At 41.2% G+C, this 27,510-nt stretch overlaps 1 protein-coding gene across 1 annotated transcript in view; it reads right to left on the bottom strand.

Moving 5' to 3' along the window:
* DCBLD2 (discoidin, CUB and LCCL domain containing 2) overlaps window positions 1-27,510 on the bottom strand; it is a gene marked incomplete in the record, with an annotated part of 427,429 nt that overhangs the window by 364,516 nt on the left and 35,403 nt on the right. The window contains 1 exon segment of the mRNA XM_053705206.1: window positions 12,484-12,711. Coding sequence (XP_053561181.1) covers window positions 12,484-12,711 — 228 coding nt within the window.

The following is a 27,510-nucleotide window of genomic DNA, read 5'->3' as shown; positions in this document are numbered from 1 at the left end:
CTTTCTTCATGCTGTCTTAGGGGCAGAAGTAGGTTTTCTGGCCTGCTTGCCCTTGTTCCAGGACTGGTTGCTTTTCCAACCCTGTCTGTAACGAGTAGCAGTCCCTTCCTGTTTTGGAGCGGAGGAAGTTGATGCTGCTCCTGCCTTGAAATTACGAAAGGCACGAAAATTAGACTGTTTGGCCTTTGATTTGGCCCTGTCCTGAGGAAGGGTGTGACCCTTACCTCCAGTAATGTCAGCAATAATTTCTTTCAAGCCGGGCCCGAACAAGGTTTGCCCTTTGAAAGGAATATTAAGCAATTTAGATTTAGAAGTTACATCTGCTGACCAGGATTTAAGCCATAGCGCTCTGCGCGCCTGGATGGCGAATCCGGAGTTCTTAGCCGTTAGTTTGGTTAAATGCACCACGGCATCCGAAACAAATGCATTAGCTAGCTTAAGGGCTTTAAGCTTGTTCATAATCTCATCCAATGGTGCTGTGCAAATAGCCTCTTCCAGAGACTCAAACCAGAATGCCGCCGCAGCAGTGACGGGCGCAATGCATGCAAGGGGCTGTAATATAAAACCTTGTTGAACAAACATTTTCTTAAGGTAACCTAATTTTTTATCCATTGGATCTGAGAAAGCACAACAATCCTCCACCGGGATAGTGGTACGCTTGGCTAAAGTAGAAACTGCTCCCTCCAGCTTAGGGACCGTCTGCCATAAGTCTCGTGTGGTGGCGTCTATTGGGAACATTATTCTAAATATCGGAGGAGGGGAAAAGGGCACACCGGGTCTATCCCACTCCTTGCTAATAATCTCTGTAAGCCTTTTAGGTATAGGAAAAACGTCAGTACACACCGGTACCGCATAGTATTTATCCAGCCTACATAACTTCATTGGGATTGCAACCGTGTCGCAATCATTCAGAGCCGCTAACACCTCCCCTAGCAATACACGGAGGTTCTCAAGCTTAAATTTAAAATTTGAAATTTCTGAATCCGGTATCCCCGGATCAGATCAGTCACCCACAGAATGAAGCTCTCCGTCCTCATGTTCTGCAAATTGTGACGCAGTATCGGACATGACTCTCGTGTCATCGGCGCGCTCTGTCCTAAACCCAGAGCTATCGCGCTTGGCTCTTAACTAAGCAAATTAGATAACACTTCTTTCATAACATTAGCCATATCATGCAAAGTGATTTGTAAGGGCCTTGATGTACTTGGCGCCACAATCTCACACACCTCCTGAGCGGGAGGCGAAGGTACTGACACGTGAGGAGAGTTAGTCGGCATAACTTCCCCCTCGTTGTCTGGTGATAATTTCTTTACCGGTAAAGACTGACTTATTTAAAGTAACATCAATACAATTGGTACACATATTTCTATTGGGCTCCACATTGGCTTTTAAATATAATTTACAAGTAGATTCATCTGTATCAGACATGTTTAAACAGACTAGCAATGAAGGCTAGCAAGCTTGGAAAAAATCTTTCAATAAATTTACAAGCAATAGAAAAAACGCAGCAGCGCTTTTAAAAACACAAAAAAAACTGTCACAGTTGAATAACAATGAACTAATTCAGTTATAGCCAACAATTTTAACAGTAAATGTATGAATTTAGCAGAGGATTGCACCCACTAGCAAACTGATGATTAACCCCTCAATACCCACAACCGGATAATCAATTTAAGATTTAACGTTTTTCTCACAGTCAAACACACTGTCACAGGTCTGCTGTGACTGATTACCTCCCTCAAAAATGAATTTTGGAGACCCCTGAGCTCTCTGGAGACGTCCTGGAACAAGGAGGAAGAAGCAGGAAGACTGTGCTATTATTTTAACTGCGCAACAAGGCGCTAAAAAAGGTCCCTCCCACTCATATTACAACAGTGGGAGACCTGTTACAATGGTTTCTATGCCATAATATACGATAGCCATGTGGAAAAAAATCATGCCCAAAAGGATTTATCACCAAAGTACCTCACAAAACGAATAACATGCCAGTAAATGTTTTAAAAAACAACTTTCCAGGGTTATGCAAAGTTATCACTAAGCCTGCTACCAGTCGCTTCTACTGCAGTTAAGGCTCATACATTAGTTTCAGTATTAACAGTATTTTCTCAGTCAGATTCTAGTCCCTAGAAAATAACTCAACTGTGCATACATTTATCAGCCTGATACCAGTCGCTACTACTGCATTAAAGGCTGTACTTACATCATATGGGTAACAGCAGTGTTTTCTTAGTCAATTCCATTCCTAGAAAATATTTACTGCACATACCTCATTTGCGGGGGACCCCGCATGCTATTCCCTTTTCCGAAGTTACCCCACTCCTCAGAATGTGCGAGAACAGCCAGTGGATCTTAGTTACGTCTGCTAAGATCATAGAAAAACACAGGCAGATTCTTCTTCTAAATACTGCCTGAGAGAAAAAAACAGCACACTCCGGTGCCATTTTAAAATAATAAACTTTTGATTGAAGAATAATTAGGTAAAAACTCCAGCTCCTCTCGCGACCTCCTTCTTTGTTGAGACTTGCAAGAGAATGACTGGATATGACATGTGAGGGGAGGAGCTATATAGCAGCTCTGCTTGGGTGATCCTCTTGCAACTTCCTGTTGGGAAGGAGAATATATCCCATAAGTAATGGATGACCCGTGGACTGAACACACTTAACAAGAGAAATTTATAATTTTGCTTATTTTTAAATAACATTGCTCTGATTTTTAGACTCCTAACCAAGCCCCAAAGTTTTATTTGAATACCGTCAGCTACCTTCTCCAGCTTGCTCCTGTTTGTGTAAAGGGTCTTTTCATATGCAAAAGAAGGGGGAGGGGGGAGGGTCTTATTTCCCACTTGCAGTGGGCTTTCCAACTGCCTTTTCAACAGAGCTAAACTGAAAGCTTCTAAGTACGTTTTTAAACCATTTTATACTGGATTTTTATATCAGTATCTGTGCATCTTATTCTTTATAGTAGTGTCTATTACATGCAGTTATATGAAAATGAGTGTATACTGTCCCTTTAAGCTAATGAGTTCTGCTCTCGCTGCAAGCTTAGTCCATTTGATTGAGTTGTGGATTTGATTTGCAGAAACAGCTATTTCATATCTTAAATATATCTAAAATGAGCAATTTCTCAAATTTTAAACTACAGCTGATATGAGTCATTGAAAACAGTACACTGTCCCTTTAATTTTCACATTTAATATTTCATTAAATATTGAAACTAAACCGTTCAACTTAAACCTTTTATAATAATAAAAAAAAAAACATGTTTATCAGTTGCTCAGGTCACAGTAAAAAGAAGGTAAATAGGCCTTTATATACATTTTGCCAACCTTATACGGTATAAGCTTACAGTAACTAACACCGACCAAGAACATTCATACCCTGACATTTGCAATGAACACATGTAACCTATTTAACACTCCTGTTAACCTTTTCCTTCTCTCTTGATTTTGTATTTAGCTATACTACACATCCATGGGGAAAACATCTCCAAACATCAATCTAGCACATGTACTTTGCCTAAACAAAAAACTTCTACAGTGTATATATAGTATATAAAATTACTATTGTAAACATCCAAATGTAAAGTAGGAAAAGAACAAGCGATCATACTGGAGTGTAAAACACACAAGTGATTGCGCACATCAGTATGTAGCTCTTTGCCATGTAAGGACATAATGTTTACTCCTTTACAGCACAGACTAGATTAGGAACTCAGTGAGAAGCAGTTGCTTCGCTTGTAGCAATAAAATAAAGAATGTAAATATATAGCACATGTAGGCGCGAGCATATTAATAAAAATGACAACAATGTGGAAAGCACAGACTGTACTAAAATCCCATTATACGGACTACAGCGAGCCATGTTTTCAGTTTAAAAAAAAAAAAAAAAAAAAAAAAAAAAGCAGATTGATTTGCAAGAATGTCATCATTAAAGGGACAGTCAACCATAGAATTGTTATTGTTTTAAAAAGATAGATAATCCCTTTATTACTCATTCCCCAGTTTTGCATAACCAACACAGTTATATTAATGTACTTTTTACCTTTGTGATTACCTTGTATCTAGGAACCTTCTTCCAGCCCCCTGATCACATGACTGTGACTGTTTATTATCTATTGTCTTAAATTTAGCATTGTATCGTGCTAGATCTTAAATAACTCCCTGTGCCTGAACACAGTGTTATCTATATAGCCCACGTGTACTTTCTGTCTCTTTGTGTTGAAAAGAGATTTAAAAAGCATGTGATAAGAGGCAGCCCTCAAAGGCTTAGCAATTAGCATATGAGCCTACCTATATTTAGTTTAAACAAAGAATACCATGAGAAAAAAGCAAATTTGATGCTAAAAGTAAATTGGAAAGTCGATTAAAATTAAAAGTCCTATCTGAATAATGAAAGTTTAATTTATACTTGACTGTCCCTTTAAGACTACTGGAAATCTGAAACACAGAACTGTAAAGTAGTACACTGATATTCAATGGTTTGCATTCCTTTTGGCAGACGATAATTTAAAGGGACACTGTACTCTATTTTGTTTCAATCATTCATATTAAAGAGCTGCATTTAAAAATGGCGGAATTCTCTGCTGACCATGAGCATTTGTTAGCTATCAGCTAATAAATCTTAGCAGGAAACACACAACTGATAGTATACATTAAAGGGATATAAAACAGTCTGTTTCATAGTTGTAATATAGCTGTGGGTTATACTTACAAAAAAAATCAATGCAATATTTATTCATCATTTTAAATGATTTTTAAATCATTTTTACATACATAAACACAAACATATACTGAGATTGTGTAATGTGTGCGTGTAGTGTGCAGTGTGTGTGTGTGTGCATATATATATATATATATATATATATATATATATATGTGTATAGTGTGCGTATAGTGTGCGTGAGAGAGATAGATCTATCTCTCTCTCTCTATATTTATCTATGGCTATCTCTATTTATCTATAGATCTATCTATCCATCTATCTCTTTCTTCTGATATGAAATGCTTTGAAAGAATTATGCTGTGCTATCTAAAAGTCTTGACTGACACCCTTCACGATCTGCTACAGTTTGCATACATCTTTGGAAGATGCATTGAATCTATTTTTAAATTATATTTTATATAATTTAGATAATTCTCACACCTATGTTCGAATTTTATTTGCAGATTTCAGTTCTGCTTTTAATTTTATTGTTCTGGATTTGCTTTTTGTTAAATTAAAAACATCATGTGCCCTTTTTCATATGCCAATGGCTTTATAGCTTAACCAATAGGAAACTATTTTTTAAAGTGAATGGGTTGATTTCCGACCCAGTCTTCCTTACTATTGGTGTCCGACAGGTTTGTGTTTTTCCTTCCTTGCTCTATTCCTTATATACAAATGAATGTACTTCTGCAAATTAATCTGAGAAGGGATTACAAATCAAAACAGACAACACTACTCTGGGCTTATCTCAGATGAAGATGAATTGAGCTATAACCTGGAAGTAGACAGGCTGGTAACATGGAGTGAAGCAAACTATTTAGAATTAAAATGTTCATAAAGCCAAAGTGATGACGACTGATAAAAGGAAAAAACATAAATTTATGCTTACCTGATAAATTTATTTCTCTTGTAGTGTATCCAGTCCACGGATCATCCATTACTTGTGGGATATTCTCCTTCCCAACAGGAAGTTGCAAGAGGATCACCCACAGCAGAGCTGCTATATAGCTCCTCCCCTCACTGCCATATCCAGTCATTCGACCGAAAGAAGCCGAGAAAAGGAGAAACCATAGGGTGCAGTGGTGACTGTAGTTTAATTAAAATTTAGACCTGCATGAAAAGGACAGGGCGGGCCGTGGACTGGATACACTACAAGAGAAATAAATTTATCAGGTAAGCATAAATTATGTTTTCTCTTGTTAAGTGTATCCAGTCCATGGATCATCCATTACTTGTGGGATACCAATACCAAAGCTAAAGTACACGGATGATGGGAGGGACAAGGCAGGAACCACTGCCTGTAGAACCTTTCTCCCAAAAACAGCCTCCGAAGAAGCAAAAGTATCAAATTTGTAAAATTTGGAAAAAGTATGAAGGGAAGACCAAGTTGCAGCCTTGCAAATCTGTTCAACAGAGGCCTCATTTTTAAAGGCCCAGGTGGAAGCCACAGCTCTAGTAGAATGAGCTGTAATCCTTTCAGGAGGCTGCTGTCCAGCAGTCTCATAGGCTAAACAGATACTCCGAAGCCAAAAAGAAAGAGAGGTTGCCGAGGCCTTCTGACCTCTCCTCTGTCCAGAGTAAACAACAAACAGGCTAGATGTTTGGCGAAAATCTTTAGTAGTCTGTAAGTAAAACTTCAAGGCACGGACTACGTCTAGATTATGCAAAAGACGTTCCTTCTTTGAAGAAGGATTAGGACATAATGATGGAACAACAATCTCTTGATTGATATTCTTGTTAGAAACCACCTTAGGTAAAAACCCAGGTTTTGTACGCAGAACAACTTTATCTGAATGAAAGATCAGATAAGGAGAATCACAATGTAAGGCAGATAACTCCGAGACTCTTCGAGCTGAGGAAATAGCCATCAGAAAAAGAACTTTCCATGAAAGAAGTTTGGTATCAATAGAATGAAGGGGTTCAAACGGAACCCTTGAAGAACTTTAAGAACCAAGTTTAAGCTCCATGGAGGAGCAACAGGTTTAAACACAGGATTAATTCTAACTAAAGCCTGACAAAATGCCTGAACGTCTGGAACTTCTGCCAGACGCTTGTGCAAAAGAATAGACAGAGCAGAAATCTGTCCCTTTAAAGAACTAGCTGATAATCCTTTGTCCAAACCCTCTTGGAGGAAGGACAATATCCTAGGAATCCTAACCCTACTCCATGAGAAATTCTTGGATTCACACCAATGAAGATATTTACGCCATATCTTGTGGTAAATTTTCCTGGTGACAGGCTTTCGTGCCTGTATTAAGGTATCAATTACTGACTCTGAGAAGCCACGCTTTGATAGGATCAAGCGTTCAATCTCCATGCAGTCAGTCTCAGAGAAAGTAGATTCGGATGATTGAAAGGACCTTGTATTAGAAGGTCTTGTCTCAGAGGCAGAGTCCATGGTGGAAAGGATGACATGTCCACTAGGTCTGCATACCAGGTCCTGCGTGGCCACGCAGGCGCTATCAATATCACCAATGCTCTTTCCTGTTTGATTTTGGCAATCAGACGAGGGAAACACATAAGCCAGATTGAAGAACCAAGGCGCTGCTAGAGCATCTATCAGTGCCGCTTCTGGGTCCCTGGACCTGGATCCGTACCAAGGAAGCTTGGCGTTCTGGCGAGACGCCATGAGATCCAATTTTGGTTTGCCCCAACGGAGAACCAATTGAGCAAACACCTCCAGATGGAGTTCCCATTCCCCCGGATGAAAAGTCTGACAACTTAGAAAATCCGCCTCCCAGTTCTCTACACCTGGGATATGGATCGCTGACAGGTGGCAAGAGTGAGTCTCTGCCCAGCGAATTATCTTGGAGACTTCCGACATCGCTAGGGAACTCCTGGTTCCCCCTTGATGGTTGATGTAAGCCACAGTCGTGATGTTGTCCAACTGAAATCTGATGAACCTCAGTGTTGCTAGCTGAGGCCAAGCCAGAAGAGCATTGAATATTGCTCTTAACTCCAGAATATTTATTGGGAGGAGTTTCTCCTCCTGAGTCCATGAACCCTGAGCCTTCAGGGAGTTCCAGACTGCACCCCAACCTAGAAGGCTGGCATCTGTTGTTACAATTGTCCAATCTGGTCTGCGAAAGGTCATACCCTTGGACAGATGGGCCCGAGATAACCACCAGAGAAGAGAATCTCTGGTTTCCTGATCCAGATTTAGTAGAGGGGACAAATCTGTGTAATCCCCATTCCACTGACTGAGCATGCATAATTGCAGCGGTCTGAGATGCAGGCGCGCGAATGGCACTATGTCCATCGCCGCTACCATTAAGCCAATTACTTCCATGCACTGCGCCACCGTGGGGCGCGGAATGGAGTGAAGAACACGGCAAGCATTTAGAAGTTTTGATAACCTGGACTCTGTCAGGTAAATTTTCATTTCTACAGAATCTATTAGAGTCCCTAGGAAGGAAACCCTCGTGAGATGAGATAGAGAACTCTTTTCTTCGTTCACTTTCCACCCATGCGACCTCAGGAATGCCAGAACTATCTCTGTATGAGATTTGGCAATTTGAAAGCTTGACGCCTGTATCAGGATATCGTCCAGATAAGGAGCCACCGCTATGCCTCGTGGTCTTAGGACCGCCAGAAGTGAGCCCAGAACCTTTGTAAAAATTCTTGGGGCTGTAGCCAACCCGAATGGAAGAGCTACAAATTGGTAATGCCTGTCTAGAAAGGCAAACCTCAGGAACTGATGATGATTCTTGTGAATCGGAATGTGAAGGTAGGCATCCTTTAAGTCCACTGTGGTCATGGGTAAAATGGTTCGAATAGTTTCCATCTTGAAAGACAGAACTCTGAGGAATTTGTTTAGGATCTTTAAATCCAAAATTGGTCTGAAGGTTCCCTCTTTTTTGGAACCACAAACAGATTTGAATAAAACCCCTGTCCTTGTTCCGTCCGCGGGACTGGATGGATCACTCCCATTACAAGGAGATCTTGTACGCAGCTTAGGAATGCCTCTTTCTTTATCTGGTTTGCAGATAATCTTGAAAGGTGAAATCTCCCTTGTGGAGGAGAAGCTTTGAAGTCCAGAAGATATCGCTGAGATATGATCTCCAACGCCCAGGGATCCTGAACATCTCTTGCCCACGCCTGGGCGATGAGAGAGAGTCTGCCCCCTACTAGATCCGTTGTCGGATAGGGGGCCGCTCCTTCATGCTGTCTTAGAGGCAGCAGCAGGCTTTCTGGCCTGTTTGCCCTTGTTCCAGGACTGGTTAGGTTTCCAGGCATGCTTGGATTGAGCAAAAGTTCAATCTTGTTTTGAAGCAGAGGAAGTTGATGCTGCACCTGCCTTGAAATTTCGAAAGGCACGAAAATTAGACTGTTTGGCCTTTGATTTGGCCCTGTCCTGAGGAAGGGTATGACCCTTACCTCCAGTAATGTCAGCAATAATTTCTTTCAAACCAGGCCCGAATAAGGTCTGCCCCTTGAAAGGAATGTTGAGTAATTTAGACTTTGAAGTCACATCAGCTGACCAGGATTTGAGCCATAGCGCCCTACGCGCCTGGATGGCGAATCCGGAATTCTTAGCAGTTAGTTTAGTCAAATGAACAATGGCATCAGAAACAAATGAGTTAGCTAGCTTAAGAGTTCTAAGCTTGTCAATAATTTCAGTCAATGGAGCTGTATGGATGGCCTCTTCCAGGGCCTCAAACCAGAATGCCGCCGCAGCAGTGACAGGCGCAATGCATGCAAGGGGCTGTAAAATAAAACCTTGTTGAATAAACATTTTCTTAAGGTAACCCTCCAATTTTTTATCCATTGGATCTGAAAAAGCACAACTGTCCTCAACCGGGATAGTGGTACGCTTTGCTAAAGTAGAAACTGCTCCCTCCACCTTAGGGACAGTCTGCCATAAGTCCCGTGTAGTGGCATCTATTGGAAACATTTTTCTAAATATAGGAGGTGGGGAAAAGGGCACACCGGGCCTATCCCACTCCTTACTAATAATTTCTGTAAGCCTTTTAGGTATTGGGAAAAACATCAGTACTCACCGGCACTGCATAGTATTTATCCAGCCTACACAATTTCTCTGGCACTGCAATTGTGTCACAGTCATTCAGAGCAGCTAATACCTCCCCAAGCAATACACAGAGGTTCTCAAGCTTAAATTTAAAATTAGAAATCTCTGAATCAGGTCTCCCCGATTCAGAGACGTCACCCACAGACTGAAGCTCTCCGTCCTCGGGTTCTGCAGATTGTGACGCAGTATCAGACATGGCTCTTACAGCATCTACGAGCTCTGTATCTAGTCTAACACCAGAGCTATCGCGCTTGCCTCTCAATTCAGGCAATCTGGATAATACCTCTGACAGGGTATTATTCATGATTGCAGCCATGTCCTGCAAAGTAATCGCTATGGGCGTCCCTGATGTACTTGGCGCCATATTAGCATGCGTCCCTTGAGGGGGAAGCGAAGGGTCCGACACGTGGGGAGAGTTAGTCGGCATAACTTCCCCCTCGACAGACCCCTCTGGTGACAATTCTTTTATAGATAAAGACTGATCTTTACTGTTTAAGGTGAAATCAATACATTTAGTACACATTCTCCTATGGGGCTCCACCATGGCTTTTAAACATAATGAACAAGTATCCTCTGTTTCAGACATGTTTGTACAGACTAGCAATGAGACTAGCAAGATTGGAAAACACTTTAAAGCAAGTTAACAAGCAATATAAAAAAATGTTACTGTGCCTTTAAGAGAAACAAATTTTGACAAAATTTGAAATAACTGTAAAAATTTTGTTAGTGTAACTGCCTTTTTTCACTGTGTATGTAACAAGTCAGCAGAGCATTGCACCCACTTGCAAATGGATGATTAACCCCTTAATAACAAAAACAGAATAATAAATGACAAAAACGTTTTTTAAACACAGTCACAACAACTGCCACAGCCTACTGTGATTGTTACCCTCCCCAAACACGACTTTGAAGCCTTTTGAGCCCTTCAGAGATGTCCTGTATCATGCAAAGGGAAGCTGAATGTCTGTCAGTATTTTTAGCTGCACTAAAATAGGCCCTTCCCACTCATATTGCAACAGTGGAAAGCTTCAGGAAACTGTTTCTAGGCAAAAATCAAGCCAGCCATGTGGAAAAAAACTAGGCCCCAATAAGTTTTGTCACCAAACATATATAAAAACGATTAACATGCCAGCAAATGTTTTATATTACACTTTTATAAGAGTATGTATCTCTGTTAATAAGCCTGATACCAGTCGCTATCACTGCATTTAAGGCTTAACTTACATTAATCCGGTATCAGCAGCATTTTTCTAGCAAATTCCATCCCTAGAAATATATTAACTGCACATACCTTATTGCAGGAAAACCTGCACGCCATTCCCCCTCTGAAGTTACCACACTCCTCAGAATATGTGAGAACGGCAGTGGATCTTAGTTACTTCTGCTAAGATCATAGAAATCACAGGCAGATTCTTCTTCTAATGCTGCCTGAGATGAAACAGTACACTCCGGTACCATTTAAAATTAACAAACTTTTGATTGAAGTTAAAAAACTAACTATAATACACCACTCTCCTCTTACTACGTCCATCTTTATTGAGAGTTGCAAGAGAATGACTGGATATGGCAGTGAGGGGAGGAGCTATATAGCAGCTCTGCTGTGGGTGATCCTCTTGCAACTTCCTGTTGGGAAGGAGAATATCCCACAAGTAATGGATGATCCGTGGACTGGATACACTTAACAAGAGAAAAGTCTTTATCACCTTCTGCTTTGAAAATTAAAGATGGCATAGTAGACAGAGTTACATGGTATAAATTCATTGGCACAACAATCCAACATGATTTGAAATGGGACGTTAATATTTTTACTATAAATTAAAAGGTCTCAACAATGTTTGTATTTCTCAAAGCAAAACTGTTAACTTGTTTTTATTCAGCAATCTAATCAGTTTTATCATCCTCTAATGATAATGTAGCAGATCTATACCAGGTTAAAATAAAGGAGAAACTACATTAAATAGTGAGAGCTCTTGAAAACAATCATTGGGTGTCAACTTATTTCTCTAAAGGACATTTACTTTTAAGGGATGAATAACCGAGTCAGAATCTTTTTTTTTTTATCCGATTCATCTCACCCTGGCCATTGTTTGTTTTTTTTTTTAAATTGTCCATCTTTTTATCGTAGGCCAATGTTGAGTTTTACCAACTGAAAAACCGTTTTCGGGGTAGTTTTTTCCCCCCCGCTATTAAATTAGAAAACAGGGATATGTCTCTTATTTCACTATTGGTAAGATAAAATACAATACAATTTAGTCACTCTTTGTGACTATATTTCATGGTTAGATTTTTATACTGCTGATTGTGCTTGTTTAATTTGTCATCTGATATCTCTTGCACCATGAAAAATTTCTTGTATAACTTATTTTTTATGCCTGGCGAATAAGTGATTCTATTCTATAAAGATCAAGAAAACAGTAAGCAAAAGCATAGCGTTTTTAAATTAAGACAGATTTTGAGAAACAAGGGCATATCACTACCGGAGTGAAGCATGGCGGAATATTCAGAATTCTGCAATGCCAAGAAATGCTCTCAATAATTACCCTCGTTGTAAAAGTACAAGAAGTTTCATACTTCTTCCTACAGTAGTTAAAAATGTGGCCATACAGAACAATTAAAGTAATTTTGTATCTTATACTTCAAATAATTACATATAAAGGCCTAAATATAGTCTTGGTTCTGTGTAAACAAGGCTTACTGAAACGTAAAAAATAAATAAATTCTAGTTACATAAAATATATATATGTATCATACCTATCTCACTTCGGGTAGGCCCAATACCATCATATATTCTCACATAATTAAAGTGACAAGAGTTTGAGTCCTCGATATCAAAGTCGCCAAACTTCAGGTGTATCCTATCCCCTGGCTTGACACGGATTTCCCACTCACACACAGTGCTGTTGGGGTAAGTCTGTGGGTAATTTATGGATGTAAAAGTTCCACTTTCCGGTCCCAAAACAGTGTAACCACAGCCATCACCTGTAATAAGATTAGACATGTATCAATATTGGAAAGTGCAAAAACAAAAGAAAACAACTTTACAAAAAAATGTTTATTAAGAAACCTTCCCATTAAAGGAAGACTGAAATGTAATTCGTTCTTCAATTTTAATTAAATTCAAAATGTGTTTCTAATCACTTTTGTCAGTCACAAAGTATTAAATGTGTGACAAAGTTACAAAATGTTTATTAACCTTTTATTGATGCTGAAAACATAATAAAAAAAAGTTTAAAATAAAAGAACTATACATAATAATTGCCCCTGAGTTTAATGTATAATACCATGAAGTTTATTTCAATTATTTGTTCTCTTATAACATGAAATGTAATGTAAAAGTAAAAACAAGATTTATAAAAAGGAGAAACAAATAAGATTAATAACTATTGGACAGCTTCTGCTGTTTTAGCCAATCCATGTAAGCCCTGTGCTAGCGCTGCTATATGAGGCAATGCAATATCTAAGTCGCATGAGGCTGCATTTGTTTTTGGATAAAAAGTATGAAATGGCTCTCTTCCTGGGGTGTGCACGGACATGAGAGGTGGCAGACTGGTTCTTTCCTCAAGACTATTCAGTTAGCAGTGCAAACTGCAAAGGGAACAAGCTGCCGATTGAACAGTTAAATGCATATTTAAATTAAAAATGTTTACAAAATCGCAATATTTCATACATTTTTTTTAATCCCCCCCCATATCACACAGCCCTTCCCCACTAAACTCATTTCTGCATCTACATTAATAATTAGTTGAATAATACATTTGTGGAAAGTCTTTAAAGAAAAAAAAAATACAAAATTGCCTAAAAATCAATTAAACTTCAAATTATGGAGGATGCTTAAAACTGTACCAGTAAATACAGAAGATTTGCATAATCAACAAATGCATGATAAAAAGACAATGCAACAGAAGTCTGAACTTCAAATGAGTAAGATTGTTTTGTGACAAATTTCAAAGTTCTGTCTATTTCCACTCCCCCTGTATTGTGTGACAGCCATCAACCAATCACAAATGCATATACGTATATTCTGAATTCTTGCTCATGCTCAGTAGTGTAAATATATAAAAAACATAATTTATGCTTACCTGATAAATTTATTTCTCTTGTAGTGTGTTCAGTCCACGGGTCATCCATTACTTATGGGATATATTCTCCTTTCCAACAGGAAGTTGCAAGAGGATCACCCAAGCAGAGCTGCTATATAGCTCCTCCCCTCACATGTCATATCCAGTCATTCGACCGAAACAAAACGAGAAAGGAGAAACTATAAGGTGCAGTGGTGACTGGAGTTATAATTTTAAAATTTAGAACCTGCCTGAAAAGACAGGGCGGGCCGTGGACTGAACACACTACAAGAGAAATAAATTTATCAGGTAAGCATAAATTATGTTTTCTCTTGTTAAGTGTGTTCAGTCCACGGGTCATCCATTACTTATGGGATACCAATACCAAAGCTAAGTACACGGATGATGGGAGGGACAAGGCAGGAACATTAAACAGAAGGAACCACTACCTGTAGAACCTTTCCCCCAAAACCAGCCTCCGAAGAAGCGAAAGTGTCAAATTTGTAAAATTTGGAAAAAGTATGAAGTGAAGACCAAGTTGCAGCCTTGCAAATCTGTTCAACAGAGGCCTCATTCTTAAAGGCCCAGGTGGAAGCCACAGCTCTAGTGGAATGAGCTGTAATTCTTTTAGGAGGCTGCTGTCTAGCAGTCTCATAGGCTAAACGTATTATGCTACGAAGCCAAAAAGAGAGAGAGAGGTAGCCGAAGCCTTTTGACCTCTCCTCTGTCCAGAGTAAATGTCAAACAGAGAAGAAGTTTGTCTAAAATCTTTAGTTGCCTGTAAGTAGAACTTCAGAGCACGGACCACGTCTAGATTATGCAAAAGACGTTCCTTCTTTGAAGAAGGATTAGGACATAATGATGGAACAACAATCTCTTGATTGATATTCCTGTTAGAAACAACCTTAGGTAAAAACCCAGGTTTAGTACGCAGAACTACCTTGTCTGAATGAAAGATCAGATAAGGAGAATCACAATGTAAGGCAGATAACTCAGAGACTCTTCGAGCCGAGGAAATAGCCATCAAAAACAGAACTTTCCAAGATAAAAGCTTAATATCAATGGAATGAAGGGGTTCAAACGGAACACCCTGAAGAACTTTAAGAACCAAGTTTAAGCTCCAAGGAGGAGCAACAGCTTTAAACACAGGCTTAATTCTAGCCAAAGCCTGACAAAAGGCCTGGACGTCTGGATGCTCTGCCAGACGTTTGTGTAAAAGAATAGACAGAGCTGAAATCTGTCCCTTTAGCGAACTAGCGGATAAACCCTTTTCTAAACCCTCTTGTAGAAAACAGAATTTATGCTTACCTGATAAATTACTTTCTCCAACGGTGTGTCCGGTCCACGGCGTCATCCTTACTTGTGGGATATCTCTTCCCCAACAGGAAATGGCAAAGAGTCCCAGCAAAGCTGGCCATATAGTCCCTCCTAGGCTCCGCCCACCCCAGTCATTCGACCGACGGACAGGAGGAAATATATATAGGAGAAACCATATGGTACCGTGGTGACTGTAGTTAGAGAAAATAATTAATCAGACCTGATTAAAAAACCAGGGCGGGCCGTGGACCGGACACACCGTTGGAGAAAGTAATTTATCAGGTAAGCATAAATTCTGTTTTCTCCAACATTGGTGTGTCCGGTCCACGGCATCATCCTTATTTGTGGGAACCAATACCAAAGCTTTAGGACACGGATGAAGGGAGGGAGCAAATCAGGTTACCTAAACGGAAGGCACCACAGCTTGCAAAACCTTTCTCCCAAAAATAGCCTCCGAAGAAGCAAAAGTATCAAATTTGTAAAATTTGGCAAAAGTGTGCAGTGAAGACCAAGTCGCTGCCTTACATATCTGGTCAACAGAAGCCTCGTTCTTGAAGGCCCATGTGGAAGCCACAGCCCTAGTGGAGTGAGCTGTGATTCTTTCAGGAGGCTGCCATCCGGCAGTCTCATAAGCCAATCGGATGATGCTTTTAAGCCTAAAAGAAAGAGGTAGAAGTCGCTTTTTGACCTCTCCTTTTACCAGAATAAACAACAAACAAGGAAGATGTTTGTCTGAAATCTTTTGTAGCCTCTAAATAGAATTTTAGAGCACGGACTACGTCCAAATTGTGTAACAAACGTTCCTTCTTTGAAACTGGATTCGGACATAAAGAAGGTACAACTATCTCCTGGTTAATATTTTTGTTAGAAACAACCTTAGGAAGAAAACCAGGCTTAGTACGCAAAACCACCTTATCTGCATGGAACACCAGATAGGGCGGAGAACACTGCAGAGCAGATAACTCTGAAACTCTTCTAGCAGAAGAAATTGCAACCAAAAACAAAACTTTCCAAGATAGTAACTTAATATCTATGGAATGTAAAGGTTCAAACGGAAACCCTTGAAGAACTGAAAGAACTAGGTTTAGACTCCAGGGAGGAGTCAAAGGTCTGTAAACAGGCTTGATCCTAACCAGAGCCTGAACAAATGCTTGAACATCTGGCACAGCTGCCAGTCTTTTGTGTAGTAAGACAGATAAAGCAGAGATCTGTCCCTTTAGAGAACTTGCAGATAATCCTTTCTCCAAACCTTCTTGTAGAAAGAAGAGAATCTTAGGAATTTTTATCTTATTCCATGGGAATCCTTTGTATTCACACCAACAGATATATCTTTTCCATATTTTATGGTAAATCTGAAAACCCACGCTTCGATAGAATCAAGCGTTCAATCTCCAAGCCGTCAGCTGGAGGGAGACCAGATTTGGATGTTCGAATGGACCCTGAACAAGAAGGTCCTGTCTCAAAGGTAGCTTCCATGGTGGAGCCGATGACATATTCACCAGGTCTGCATACCAAGTCCTGCGTGGCCACGCAGTAGCTATCAAGATCACCGAGGCCCTCTCCTGATTGATCCTGGCTACCAGCCTGGGAATGAGAGGAAACAGTGGAAATACATAAGCTAGGTTGAAGGTCCAAGGTGCTACTAGTGCATCTACTAGAGTCGCCTTGGGATCCCTGGATCTGGACCCGTAGCAAGGAACCTTGAAGTTCTTGCTAGACGCCATCAGATCCATGTCTGGAATGCCCCATAATTGAGTTATTTGTGCAAAGATCTCCGGATGGAGTTCCCACTCCCCCGGATGGAATGTCTGACGACTCAGAAAATCCACCTCCCAGTTTTCCACACCTGGGATGTGGATCGCAGACAGGTGGCAGGAGTGATCCTCCGCCCATTGAATTATTTTGGTCACTTCTTTCATCGCCAGGGAACTCCTTGTTCCCCCCTGATGATTGATATACGCAACGGTCGTCATGTTGTCTGATTGGAACCTTATGAATCTGGCCTTTGCTAGTTGAGGCCAAGCCCTGAGAGCATTGAATTACGCTCTCAGTTCCAGAATGTTTATCGGGAGAAAAGACTCTTCCCGAGACCATAGACCCTGAGCTTTCAGGGATTCCCAGACCGCGCCCCAGCCCACTAGACTGGCGTCGGTCGTGACAATGACCCACTCTGGTCTGCGGAAGCTCATTCCCTGGGACAGATGGTCCAGGGTCAGCCACCAACGGAGTGAATCTCTGGTCTTCTGATCTACTTGAATCATTGGAGACAAGTCTGTATAGTCCCCATTCCACTGTTTGAGCATGCACAGTTGTAATGGTCTTAGATGAATTCGTGCAAAAGGAACTATGTCCATTGCTGCAACCATCAACCCTACTACTTCCATGCACTGCGCTATGGAAGGACAAGGAACAGAATGAAGAACTTGACAAGAGCTTAGAAGTTTTGATTTTCTGACCTCTGTCAGAAAAATCCTCATTTCTAAGGAATCTATTATTGTTCCCAAGAAGGGAACTCTTGTCGACGTTGACAGAACTTTTTTCTATGTTCACCTTCCATCCGTGTGATCTGAGAAAGGCCAGAACGATGTCTGTATGAGCCTTTGCTTTTGACAGGGACGACGCTTGTATTAGAACGTCGTCCAAGTAAGGTACTACTGCAATGCCCCTTGGTCTTAGAACCGCTAGAAGGGACCCTAGTACCTTTGTGAAAATCCTTGGAGCAGTGGCTAACCCGAATGGGAGGGCCACAAACTGGTAATGATTGTCCAGAAAAGCGAACCTTAGGAACTGATGATGTTCTTTGTGGATAGGAATATGTAGGTACGCATCCTTTAGATCCACGGTAGTCATAAATTGACTTTCCTGGATAGTGGGTAGAATCGTTCGAATGGTTTCCATCTTGAACGATGGTACCCTGAGAAATTTGTTTAGGATCTTCAAATCCAAAATTGGTCTGAAAGTTCCCTCTTTTTTGGGAACTACGAACAGATTGGAATAAAATCCCATTCCTTGTTCCTTTATTGGAACTGGGTGTATCACTCCCATCTTTAACAGGTCTTCTACACAATGTAAGAACGCCTGTCTCTTTATTTGGTTTGAGGATAAGTGAGACATGTGGAACCTTCCCCTTGGAGGTAGTTCCCTGAATTCCAGGAGATAACCTTGAGAAACTATTTCTAGCGCCCAGGGATCCTTAACATCTCTTGCCCAAGCCTGAGCAAAGAGAGAGAGAGTCTGCCCCCCACTAGATCCGGTCCCGGATCGTGGGCTACTCCTTCATGCTGTTTTGTTAGCAGCGGCAGGCTTCTTAGCCTGCTTACCCTTGCATCGGTTTCCAGGCTGGTTTGGGTTGTGAGGCATTACCCTCTTGCTTAGAGGATGCAGAATTAGAGGCCGGTCCGTTCCTGAAATTGCGAAAGGAACGAAAATTAGACTTATTTTTGGCCTTGAAAGGCCTATCTTGTGGAAGGGCGTGGCCCTTTCCCCCAGTGATGTCTGAAATAATCTCTATCAATTATGGTACAAATAGAGTTTTACCTTTGAAAGGGATGTTAAGCAATTTTGTCTTGGATGACACATCCGCTGACCAAGACTTTAGCCAAAGCGCTCTGCGCGCCACGATAGCAAACCCTGAATTTTTCGCCGCTAATCTAGCTAATTGCAAAGCGGCATCTAAAATAAAAGAGTTAGCCAACTTAAGTGCGTGAACTCTGTCCATAACCTCCTCATATGGAGTCTCTCTACTGAGCGACTTTTCTAGTTCCTCGAACCAGAACCACGCTGCTGTAGTGACAGGAACAATGCACGAAATGGGTTGTAGAAGGTAACCTTGCTGTACAAAAATCTTTTTAAGCAAACCTTCCAATTTTTTATCCATAGGATCTTTGAAAGCACAACTATCTTCGATAGGAATAGTAGTGCGTTTGTTTAGAGTAGAAACTGCCCCCTCGACCTTAGGGACTGTCTGCCATAAGTCCTTTCTGGGGTCGACCATAGGAAATAATTTCTTAAATATAGGGGGGGGAACAAAAAGGTATGCCGGGCTTTTCCCACTCCTTATTTACTATGTCCGCCACCCGCTTGGGTATAGGAAAAGCGTCGGGGTGCACCGGAACCTCTAGGAACTTGTCCATCTTGCATAATTTCTCTGGAATGACCAAGTTGTCACAATCATCTAGAGTAGATAACACCTCCTTAAGCAGTGCGCGGAGATGTTCTAATTTAAATTTAAATGTCAAAACATCAGGTTCAGCTTGTTGAGAAATTTTTCCTGAATCTGAAATTTCTCCATCTGACAAAACCTCCCTCATGGCCCCTTCAGATTGGTGTGAGGGTATGACAGAACAATTATCATCAGCGCCCTCCTGCTCTTCAGTGTTTAAAACAGAGCAATCGCGCTCTCTCTGATAAGTAGGCATTTTGGATAAAATATTTGCTATGGAGTTATCCATTACAGCCGTTAATTGTTGCATGGTAATAAGCATTGGCGCACTAGATGTACTAGGGGCCTCCTGTGTGGGCAAAACTGGTGTAGACACCGTAGGAGATGATGTAGTATCATGTTTACTCCCCTCATCTGAGGAATCATCTTGGGCAATTTCATTATCTGTGGCAGTACTGTCCTTACTTTGTTTGGACGCTATGGCACAATTATCACATAAATTTAAATGGGGAGACACATTGGCTTTCATACATATAGAACATAGCTTATCTGAAGGCACAGACATGTTAACCAGGCTTAAACTGGTCAACAAAGCACAAAAAAACGTTTTAAAACAAAACCGTTACTGTCTCTTTAAATTTTAAACAGAAAACACTTTATTACTGAATATGTGAAAAAGTATGAAGGAATTGTTCAATAATTACCAAAATTTCACCACAGTGTCTTAAAGCATTAAGAGTATTGCACACCAAATTTCAGAGCTTTAACCCTTTACAAATTTAACCCCTATACAGTCCCAGCTATAGCCTTTGCTAAGACCCAACCAAGCCCAGAGGGGAATACGATACCAATTGACGCCTTCTAGAAGCTTTTCCAGCAAATTTCAGATCCTCACACATGCATCTGCATGCCCTGCTCTCAAAAAACAACTGCGCAGTAATGGCGCGAAAATGAGGCTCAGTCTACAACTAGGAAGGCCCCCTGACTGGAAAAGGTGTCTAACATAGTGCCTGTCGTTTAATAAACGTTCCCCAAGTTTATAAAATGAGAATTGTCAGCATAAATATGAATAAAATGCCCAAATAAAGCAATCGATTTAGCCCATAAAAATGTCTACCAGTTTTTTAGCCCATAATAAGCCCTTTATTCTGTTTGTTTGACTAAGAAAATGGCTTACCGGTCCCCATGAGGGGAAATGACAGCCTTCCAGCATTACATGGTCTTGTTAGAAATATGGCTAGTCATACCTTAAGCAGAAAAGTCTGCTAACTGTTTCCCCCAACTGAAGTTACTTCATCTCAACAGTCCTATGTGGAAACAGCAATCGATTTTAGTTACTGTCTGCTAAAATCATCTTCCTCTCACAAACAGAAATCTTCATCCTTTTCTGTTTCAGAGTAAATAGTACATACCAGCACTATTTTAAAATAACAAACACTTGATAGAAGAATAAAAACTACATTTAAACACCAAAAAACTCTTAACCATCTCCGTGGAGATGTTGCCTGTGCAACGGCAAAGAGAATGACCTAGGAGGGACTATATGGCCAGCTTTGCTGGGACTCTCTGCCATTTCCTGTTGGGGAAGAGATATCCCACAAGTAAGGATGACGCCGTGGACCGGACACACCAATGTTGGAGAAAAGCTAATATCCTAGGAATCCTAACCTTACTCCATGAGTAACTCTTGGATTCGCACCAATATAAATATTTACGCCATATCTTATGGTAAATTTTTCTTGTCACAGGTTTCCGAGCCTGTATTAATGTATCAATAACCGATTCCGAAAACCCACGCTTTGATAGAATCAAGCGTTCAATTTCCAGGCAGTCAGCCTCAGAGAAATTAGGTTTGGATGGTTGAAAGGACCCTGAATTAGAAGGTCCTGCCTCAGAGGAAGAGACCATGGTGGACAGGATGACATGTCCACTAGGTCTGCATACCAGGTCCTGCGTGGCAACGCAGGCGCTATCAGAATTACCGATGCCCTCTCCTGTTTGATCCTGGCAATCAGCCGAGGTAGCAACGGAAATGGTGGAAACACATAAGCTATGTTGAAAACCCAAGGGGCTGCTAATACATCTACCAGCACCGCTCCCGGGTCCCTGGACCTGGATCCGTAACAAGGAAGCTTCGCGTTCTGGCGAGATGCCATGAGATCCAGATCCGGTTTGCCCCAACGATGAATCAGTTGAGCAAATACCTCCGGGTGAAGTTCCCACTCTCCCGGATGAAAAGTCTGGCGACTTAGGAAATCCGCCTCCCAGTTCTCTATGCCTGGGATGTGAATCGCTGACAGGTGGCAAGAGTGAGACTCTGCCCAGCGAATTATCTTCGAGACTTCCAACATCGATAGGGAACTCCTGGTTCCCCCTTGATGATTGATGTAAGCCACAGTCGTGATATTGTCCGACTGAAATCTGATGAACCTCAGTCTTGCTAACTGAGGCCAAGCTAGAAGAGCATTGAATATTGCTCTTAATTCTAGAATGTTTATTGGGAGGAGTTTCTCCTCCTGAGTCCACGATCCCTGAGCCTTCAGGAAATTCCAGACTGCTCCCCAGCCTAGAAGGCTGGCATCCGTTGTTACAATCGTCCAATCTGGCCTGCGAAAGGTCATTCTTTTGGACAGATGAACCGGTGACAACCACCAGAGAAGCGAATCTCTGGTCTCCTGGTCCAGATTTAGCAAAGGGGACAGATCTGAGTAATCCCCGTTCCATTGACTGAGCATGCATAGTTGCAGCGGTCTGAGATGCAGGCGCGCAAATGGCACTATGTCCATTGCCGCGACCATTAAGCCGATTACCTCCATGCACTGAGCTACTGATGGGCTTGGAACGGAATGAAGGACACGGCAAGCATTGAGAATCTTTGATAACCTGGACTCCGTCAGGTAAATCTTCATCTCTACAGAATCTATAAGAGTCCCTAGAAAAGGAACCCTTGTGAGTGGTAACAAAGAACTCTTTTCCACGTTCACTTTCCACCCATGCGACCTCAGAAATGCTAGAACTATCTCTGTATGAGACTTTGCATTCTGAAAACTTGACACTTGTATCAGAATGTCGTCTAGGTACAGAGCCACCGCTATGCCGCGTGGTCTTAGTACCGCCAGAAGTGAGCCCAGAACCTTCGTAAAAATTCTCGGGGCCGTGGCTAACCCGAAGGGAAGAGCCACAAACTGGTAATGCCTGTCTAGAAAGGCAAACCTCAGGTACCGATAATGATCTTTGTGAATCGGTATATGAAGGTAAGCATCCTTTAAGTCCACCGTGGTCATATATTGACCCTCTTGGATCATGGGTAGGATAGTTTGAATGGTTTCCATCTTGAACGATGGTACCCTTAGGAATTTGTTTAAGATCTTTAAGTCCAAGATTGGTCTGAAGGTTCCCTCTTTTTTGGGAACCACAAATAGATTTGAGTAAAATCCTTGTCCCTGTTCCGATCGCGGAACTGAGTGGATCACCCCCATGATTAAGAGGTCTTGTACACAATGTAGAAATGCCTCTCTCTTTACTAGGTTTGTCGATAACCTCGAAAGATGAAACCTCCCTTGTGGAGGAGAGGTTTTGAAATCCAGAAGGTATCCCTGAGATTTAATCTTTAACGTCCAGGGATCCTGCACATCTCTTGCCCAAGCCTGGGCAAAGAGAGAAAGTCTGCCCCCCACTAAATCCGTCTCCGGATAGGGGGCCCTGGCTTCATGCTGTCTTAGGGGCGGGAGTAGGCTTTCTGGCCTGCTTGCCCTTGTTCCATGACTGGTTGCCTTTCCAACCCTGTCTGTAACGAGCAGTAGTTCCTTCCTGTTTTGGAGCGGAGGAAGTCGATGCTGCTCCTGCCTTGAAGTTCCGAAAGGCACGAAAATTAGACTGTTGGCCTTTGGTTTGGCCCTGTCCTGAGGAAGGGCGTGGCCCTTACCTCCTGTATTGTCAGCAATAATTTCCTTCAAGCCGGGCCCGAATAAGGTCTGCCCTTTGAAAGGAATGTTAAGTAGTTTAGACTTGAAAGTTACATCCGCTGACCAGGATTTAAGCCAGAGCGCTCTGCGCGCCTGTATGGCGAATCCGGAATTTTTAGCCGTAAGTTTGGTTAGATGTACTACGGCATCTGAAACAAACGCATTAGCTTGCTTAAGAGTTCTAACTTTGCTCAGGGCCTCATCCAACGGCTCTGTGCGAATCGCCTCTTCCAGAGACTCAAACCAGAATGCCGCTGCAGCCGTGACAGGCGCAATGCATGCAAGAGGCTGCAATATAAAACCCTGTTGAACAAACATTTTCTTAAGATAACCCTGTAATTTTTTATCCATTGGATCTGAGAAAGCACAGCTATCCTCCACCGGGATAGTGGTACGCTTGGCTAACGTAGAAACTGCTCCCTCCACCTTAGGGACCGTCTGCCATAAGTCTCGTGTGGTGGCGTCTATAGGGAACATTTTTCTAAATATCGGGGGAGGGGAAAAAGGCACACCGGGTCTATCCCACTCCTTACTTATAATTTCTGTAAGTCTTTTTGGTATAGGAAAAACGTCAGTACACACCGGTACCGCATAGTATCTATCCAACCTACACAATTTCTCTGGAATTGCCACCGTGTCGCAATCATTCAGAGCCGCTAATACCTCCCCTAGTAACACACAGAGGTTCTCAAGCTTAAATTTAAAATTTGAAATTTCTGAATCTGGTCTCCCCGGATCAGAACCGTCACCGACAGAATGAAGCTCACCGTCCTCATGTTCTGCAAATTGTGACGCAGTATCAGACATGGCTCTCGTGTCATCAGCGCGCTCTGTCCTTAACCCAGAGCTATCGCGTTTGCCCCTTAATTCGGGCATATTATATAATACTTCTTTCATAACATTAGCCATATCATGTAAAGTGATTTGTAAGGGCCTAGATGTACTAGGTGTCTCAATCCTACGCATCTCCCGAGCAGGAGACGCAGGTACTGACACGTGAGGAGAGTTAGGCGGCATAACTTCCCCCTCGTTGTCTGGTGATAGCTTCTTTATCGGTACAGATTGAGTTTTATTCAAAGCAATATCAATACAATTGGTACAAATCGTTCTATTGGGCTCCACATTGGCTTTTGAACATGATGAACAAACAGTTTCCTCTGAATCAGACATGTTTAAAACAGACTTAGCAATGAAACTAACAAGCTTGGAAATCACTTTCAATAAGTTTACAAGCAATATAAAAAACGCTGCAGCGCTTCAAAAATACAGATATAATTAAACAATTCTTAACAAGAAGTGTATTATTAGCAGAGGATTGCACCCATTAGCAAAAGGATGATTAACCCCTCAATACCCAAAACGGATAAAACAGATATCAATTAAGATTTAACACTTTTAATCACAGTCAGCACACTGTCACAGATCTGCTGTGACTGATTACCTCCCTCACAAATGAAATTTGCAGACCCCTGAGCTCTCTAGAGACATCCTGGATCAAGGAGGAAGAAGCAGAAAGACTGTGCAATAATTTTAACTGCGCAACAAGGCGCTAAAACAAGGGCCCTCCCACTCCAATCACAACAGTGGAAGCCCTGATATAACGGTTTCCATGCAGAAAAATATGTTAGCCATGTGGAAAAAAATCATGCCCAAAGCGATTTATCACCAAAGTACCTCACAAAAACGAATAACATGCCAGTAAACGTTTTATTAAAAAACAACATTTTTCAATGTCATGCAAAGCTATCACTAAGCCTGCTACCACTGCAGAGAAGGCTTAAGTATTATTTCAATGTTAACAGTATTTTCTCAGTCAAATTCTAGTCCCTAGAATATAACTCGACTGCGCATACATTTATCAGCCTGATACCAGTTGCTACTACTGCATTTAAGGCTGTACTTACATCATACGGTAACAGCAGTATTTTCTTAGTCAATTCCATTCCCAGAAAATAAAGTACTGCACATACCTCATTTGCGGAGGACCCCGCATGCTATTCCCAGTTTCTGAAGTTACCCCACTCCTCAGAATGTCGAGAACAGCCAGTGGATCTTAGTTACGCCTGCTAAGATCATAGATAAAAAACGCAGGCAGTTTCTTCTTCCAAATACTGCCTGAGATAGAAAAACAGCACACTCCGGTGCCATTTAAAATAACAAACTTTTGATTGAAGAATAATTAAGTAAAAACTCCAGCTCCTCTCGCGACCTCCTCCTTTGTTGAGGGTTGCAAGAGAATGACTGGATATGACATGTGAGGGGAGGAGCTATATAGCAGCTCTGCTTGGGTGATCCTCTTGCAACTTCCTGTTGGGAAGGAGAATATATCCCATAAGTAATGGATGACCCGTGGACTGAACACACTTAACAAGAGAAACTGTACACATTATGTTAATGGTAGTAAATTGAAAAGTTGTTTAAAACTGCATGCTCTATCTGAATCATGAAAGTTTAATTTTGACTTGTGTCCCTTTAAATTAGGATTTCTTCCCTGTAATTCAATGCTGGCAAAGAGCAATAAATCACTAACCAAGCATGACATAGAAGACAACTCCTTCAACTATCTGAGAAACAGCCCTGCTGTGCTGAGATAAAATAGTTAGTAGATGCAAGTACATGACAACCAAAGAGGCTACAACATATTTACACTGCTGTTCTCTTTGGTAGTCATGTGGTTAACTCCATCTACTAGCAGGAGGTTATACGGGAGGAGCTGCTTTCCTGCTGTGCACTCATTGGCAAGCTGCAGCAGGGTGGGTTTGATTTAAATCATGAGTGAAATCACCAGTCAGTAAGACTATTTACATAAAGGTTTTCTACATTTTTGGAATAATACAGTTTCATATTTTTTCAGTTATACCAGAAAATTACTGATTTAGCTATATACCATTAGAAATACATAGATCATTATGAAATTAGAGGGAAATGAACTATCTCCACTTTAATAAGTTACTTATTCATATTTGATCAACTTTTCAACTGTACTTTATTGAAAGGAGAAAAATGATCATTACCTTAATAATAAAAATTTAAATTGTTTTAAAACACATTATAGGTTTCAATTTCTTATTTTACTGCTTGCCTCTCCCTCTTCACACTTAGGGGTCGATTTATCAAAGGCTTTGCAAGCCTTTTGACCCCATATGACTGCAGGTTCTCACAAGAGAACCTGCACGCCGTATTCAACAAGCAGTGGTCATCAGACCGCTGCTTTCCTAACCTTTCGCCATCTCTAAAATGGCGAATTTCAATCTCCCCTGGGACATTGACAGCTCCTGCCGGAGCACAGCCAATCACAAAATAATGCTTGTGTGCAATGCTGAATTCCCCAAGGGGAATTCAGCCCGCCAGACAGGGGTGCATATGTGCACCCCTGTCCGCCTCAGCTTGATAAATCGCCCCCTTAGGTCCTTGTGTAGATCTATTCCATTACAAACAATCCTCAATTGAGCTTCTTGAAACTTAGTAAGGGGTTGATTATGTGTACATAGAAATAAAGGGGAACAATATCAAAGTTAAACACTCACAATCAGATAGAGCATTCAAATTAAATAACTTTTTAAAGTACTTTTGTCCAATTTGCTTTGTTCACTTGGTATCCTTTGTTGAAAAGCATACATATAGGTAGGCTCAGGAGCAGCAATGCACTACCGGGAGTGAGCTGGTGATTGGTGGCTGCACATTTATTTATAAAGAACTACAAAACCAAGAATATGTGATAATAGCTTCTAGATAGAAAAATGCCCAAAATAATCTTACATAAATCTCTGGAATTTACCAAACAAAATTAAACATCACACCCATGAATATACTGCCTCATGCTACATAAATATTACAAAAACCTAGAAGAAAAATCCCTTTAACAAAAACATAGGAATTTATGCTATAAAGAAGCATCGTTTTCTGTAACAAGTATTTTATTCTGCTACTATCAAGTACTATAACAATTTTTATTGCCATTCTGACATCAGTCAAGACCGCCCATAAAAAGGGACAGTTCAAACGCTAAATAAACCCAAGAATGAATGTTAATTTTCATGAATAAAGTTTAATGTAAGATGGCGTGCCGGTATGCATACGCAATCGGTTCTAAATAGCTAACACGTGCACACTGAGGGTCAATGAGGCAATGCTGCCAACATCTGAGTGTGTGAATTGCGCATGCACAATCGCAAATAAAAACAATGCTGTTAGTGCTCCTGCAAGGCCCGATGGTATGTGTTAAGTGCTGCACTAAGTTTATTTATTGTAATCAAGCAATTTGTTTAATATGTTA

This window comes from Bombina bombina, chromosome 3 (assembly GCF_027579735.1).
Source record: "Bombina bombina isolate aBomBom1 chromosome 3, aBomBom1.pri, whole genome shotgun sequence".
In the NCBI taxonomy this organism is placed as follows: Eukaryota; Metazoa; Chordata; class Amphibia; order Anura; family Bombinatoridae; genus Bombina; species Bombina bombina.
Note: the sequence above shows the minus strand (reverse complement) of the source record. Positions and strands in the feature narration are given on the sequence as shown.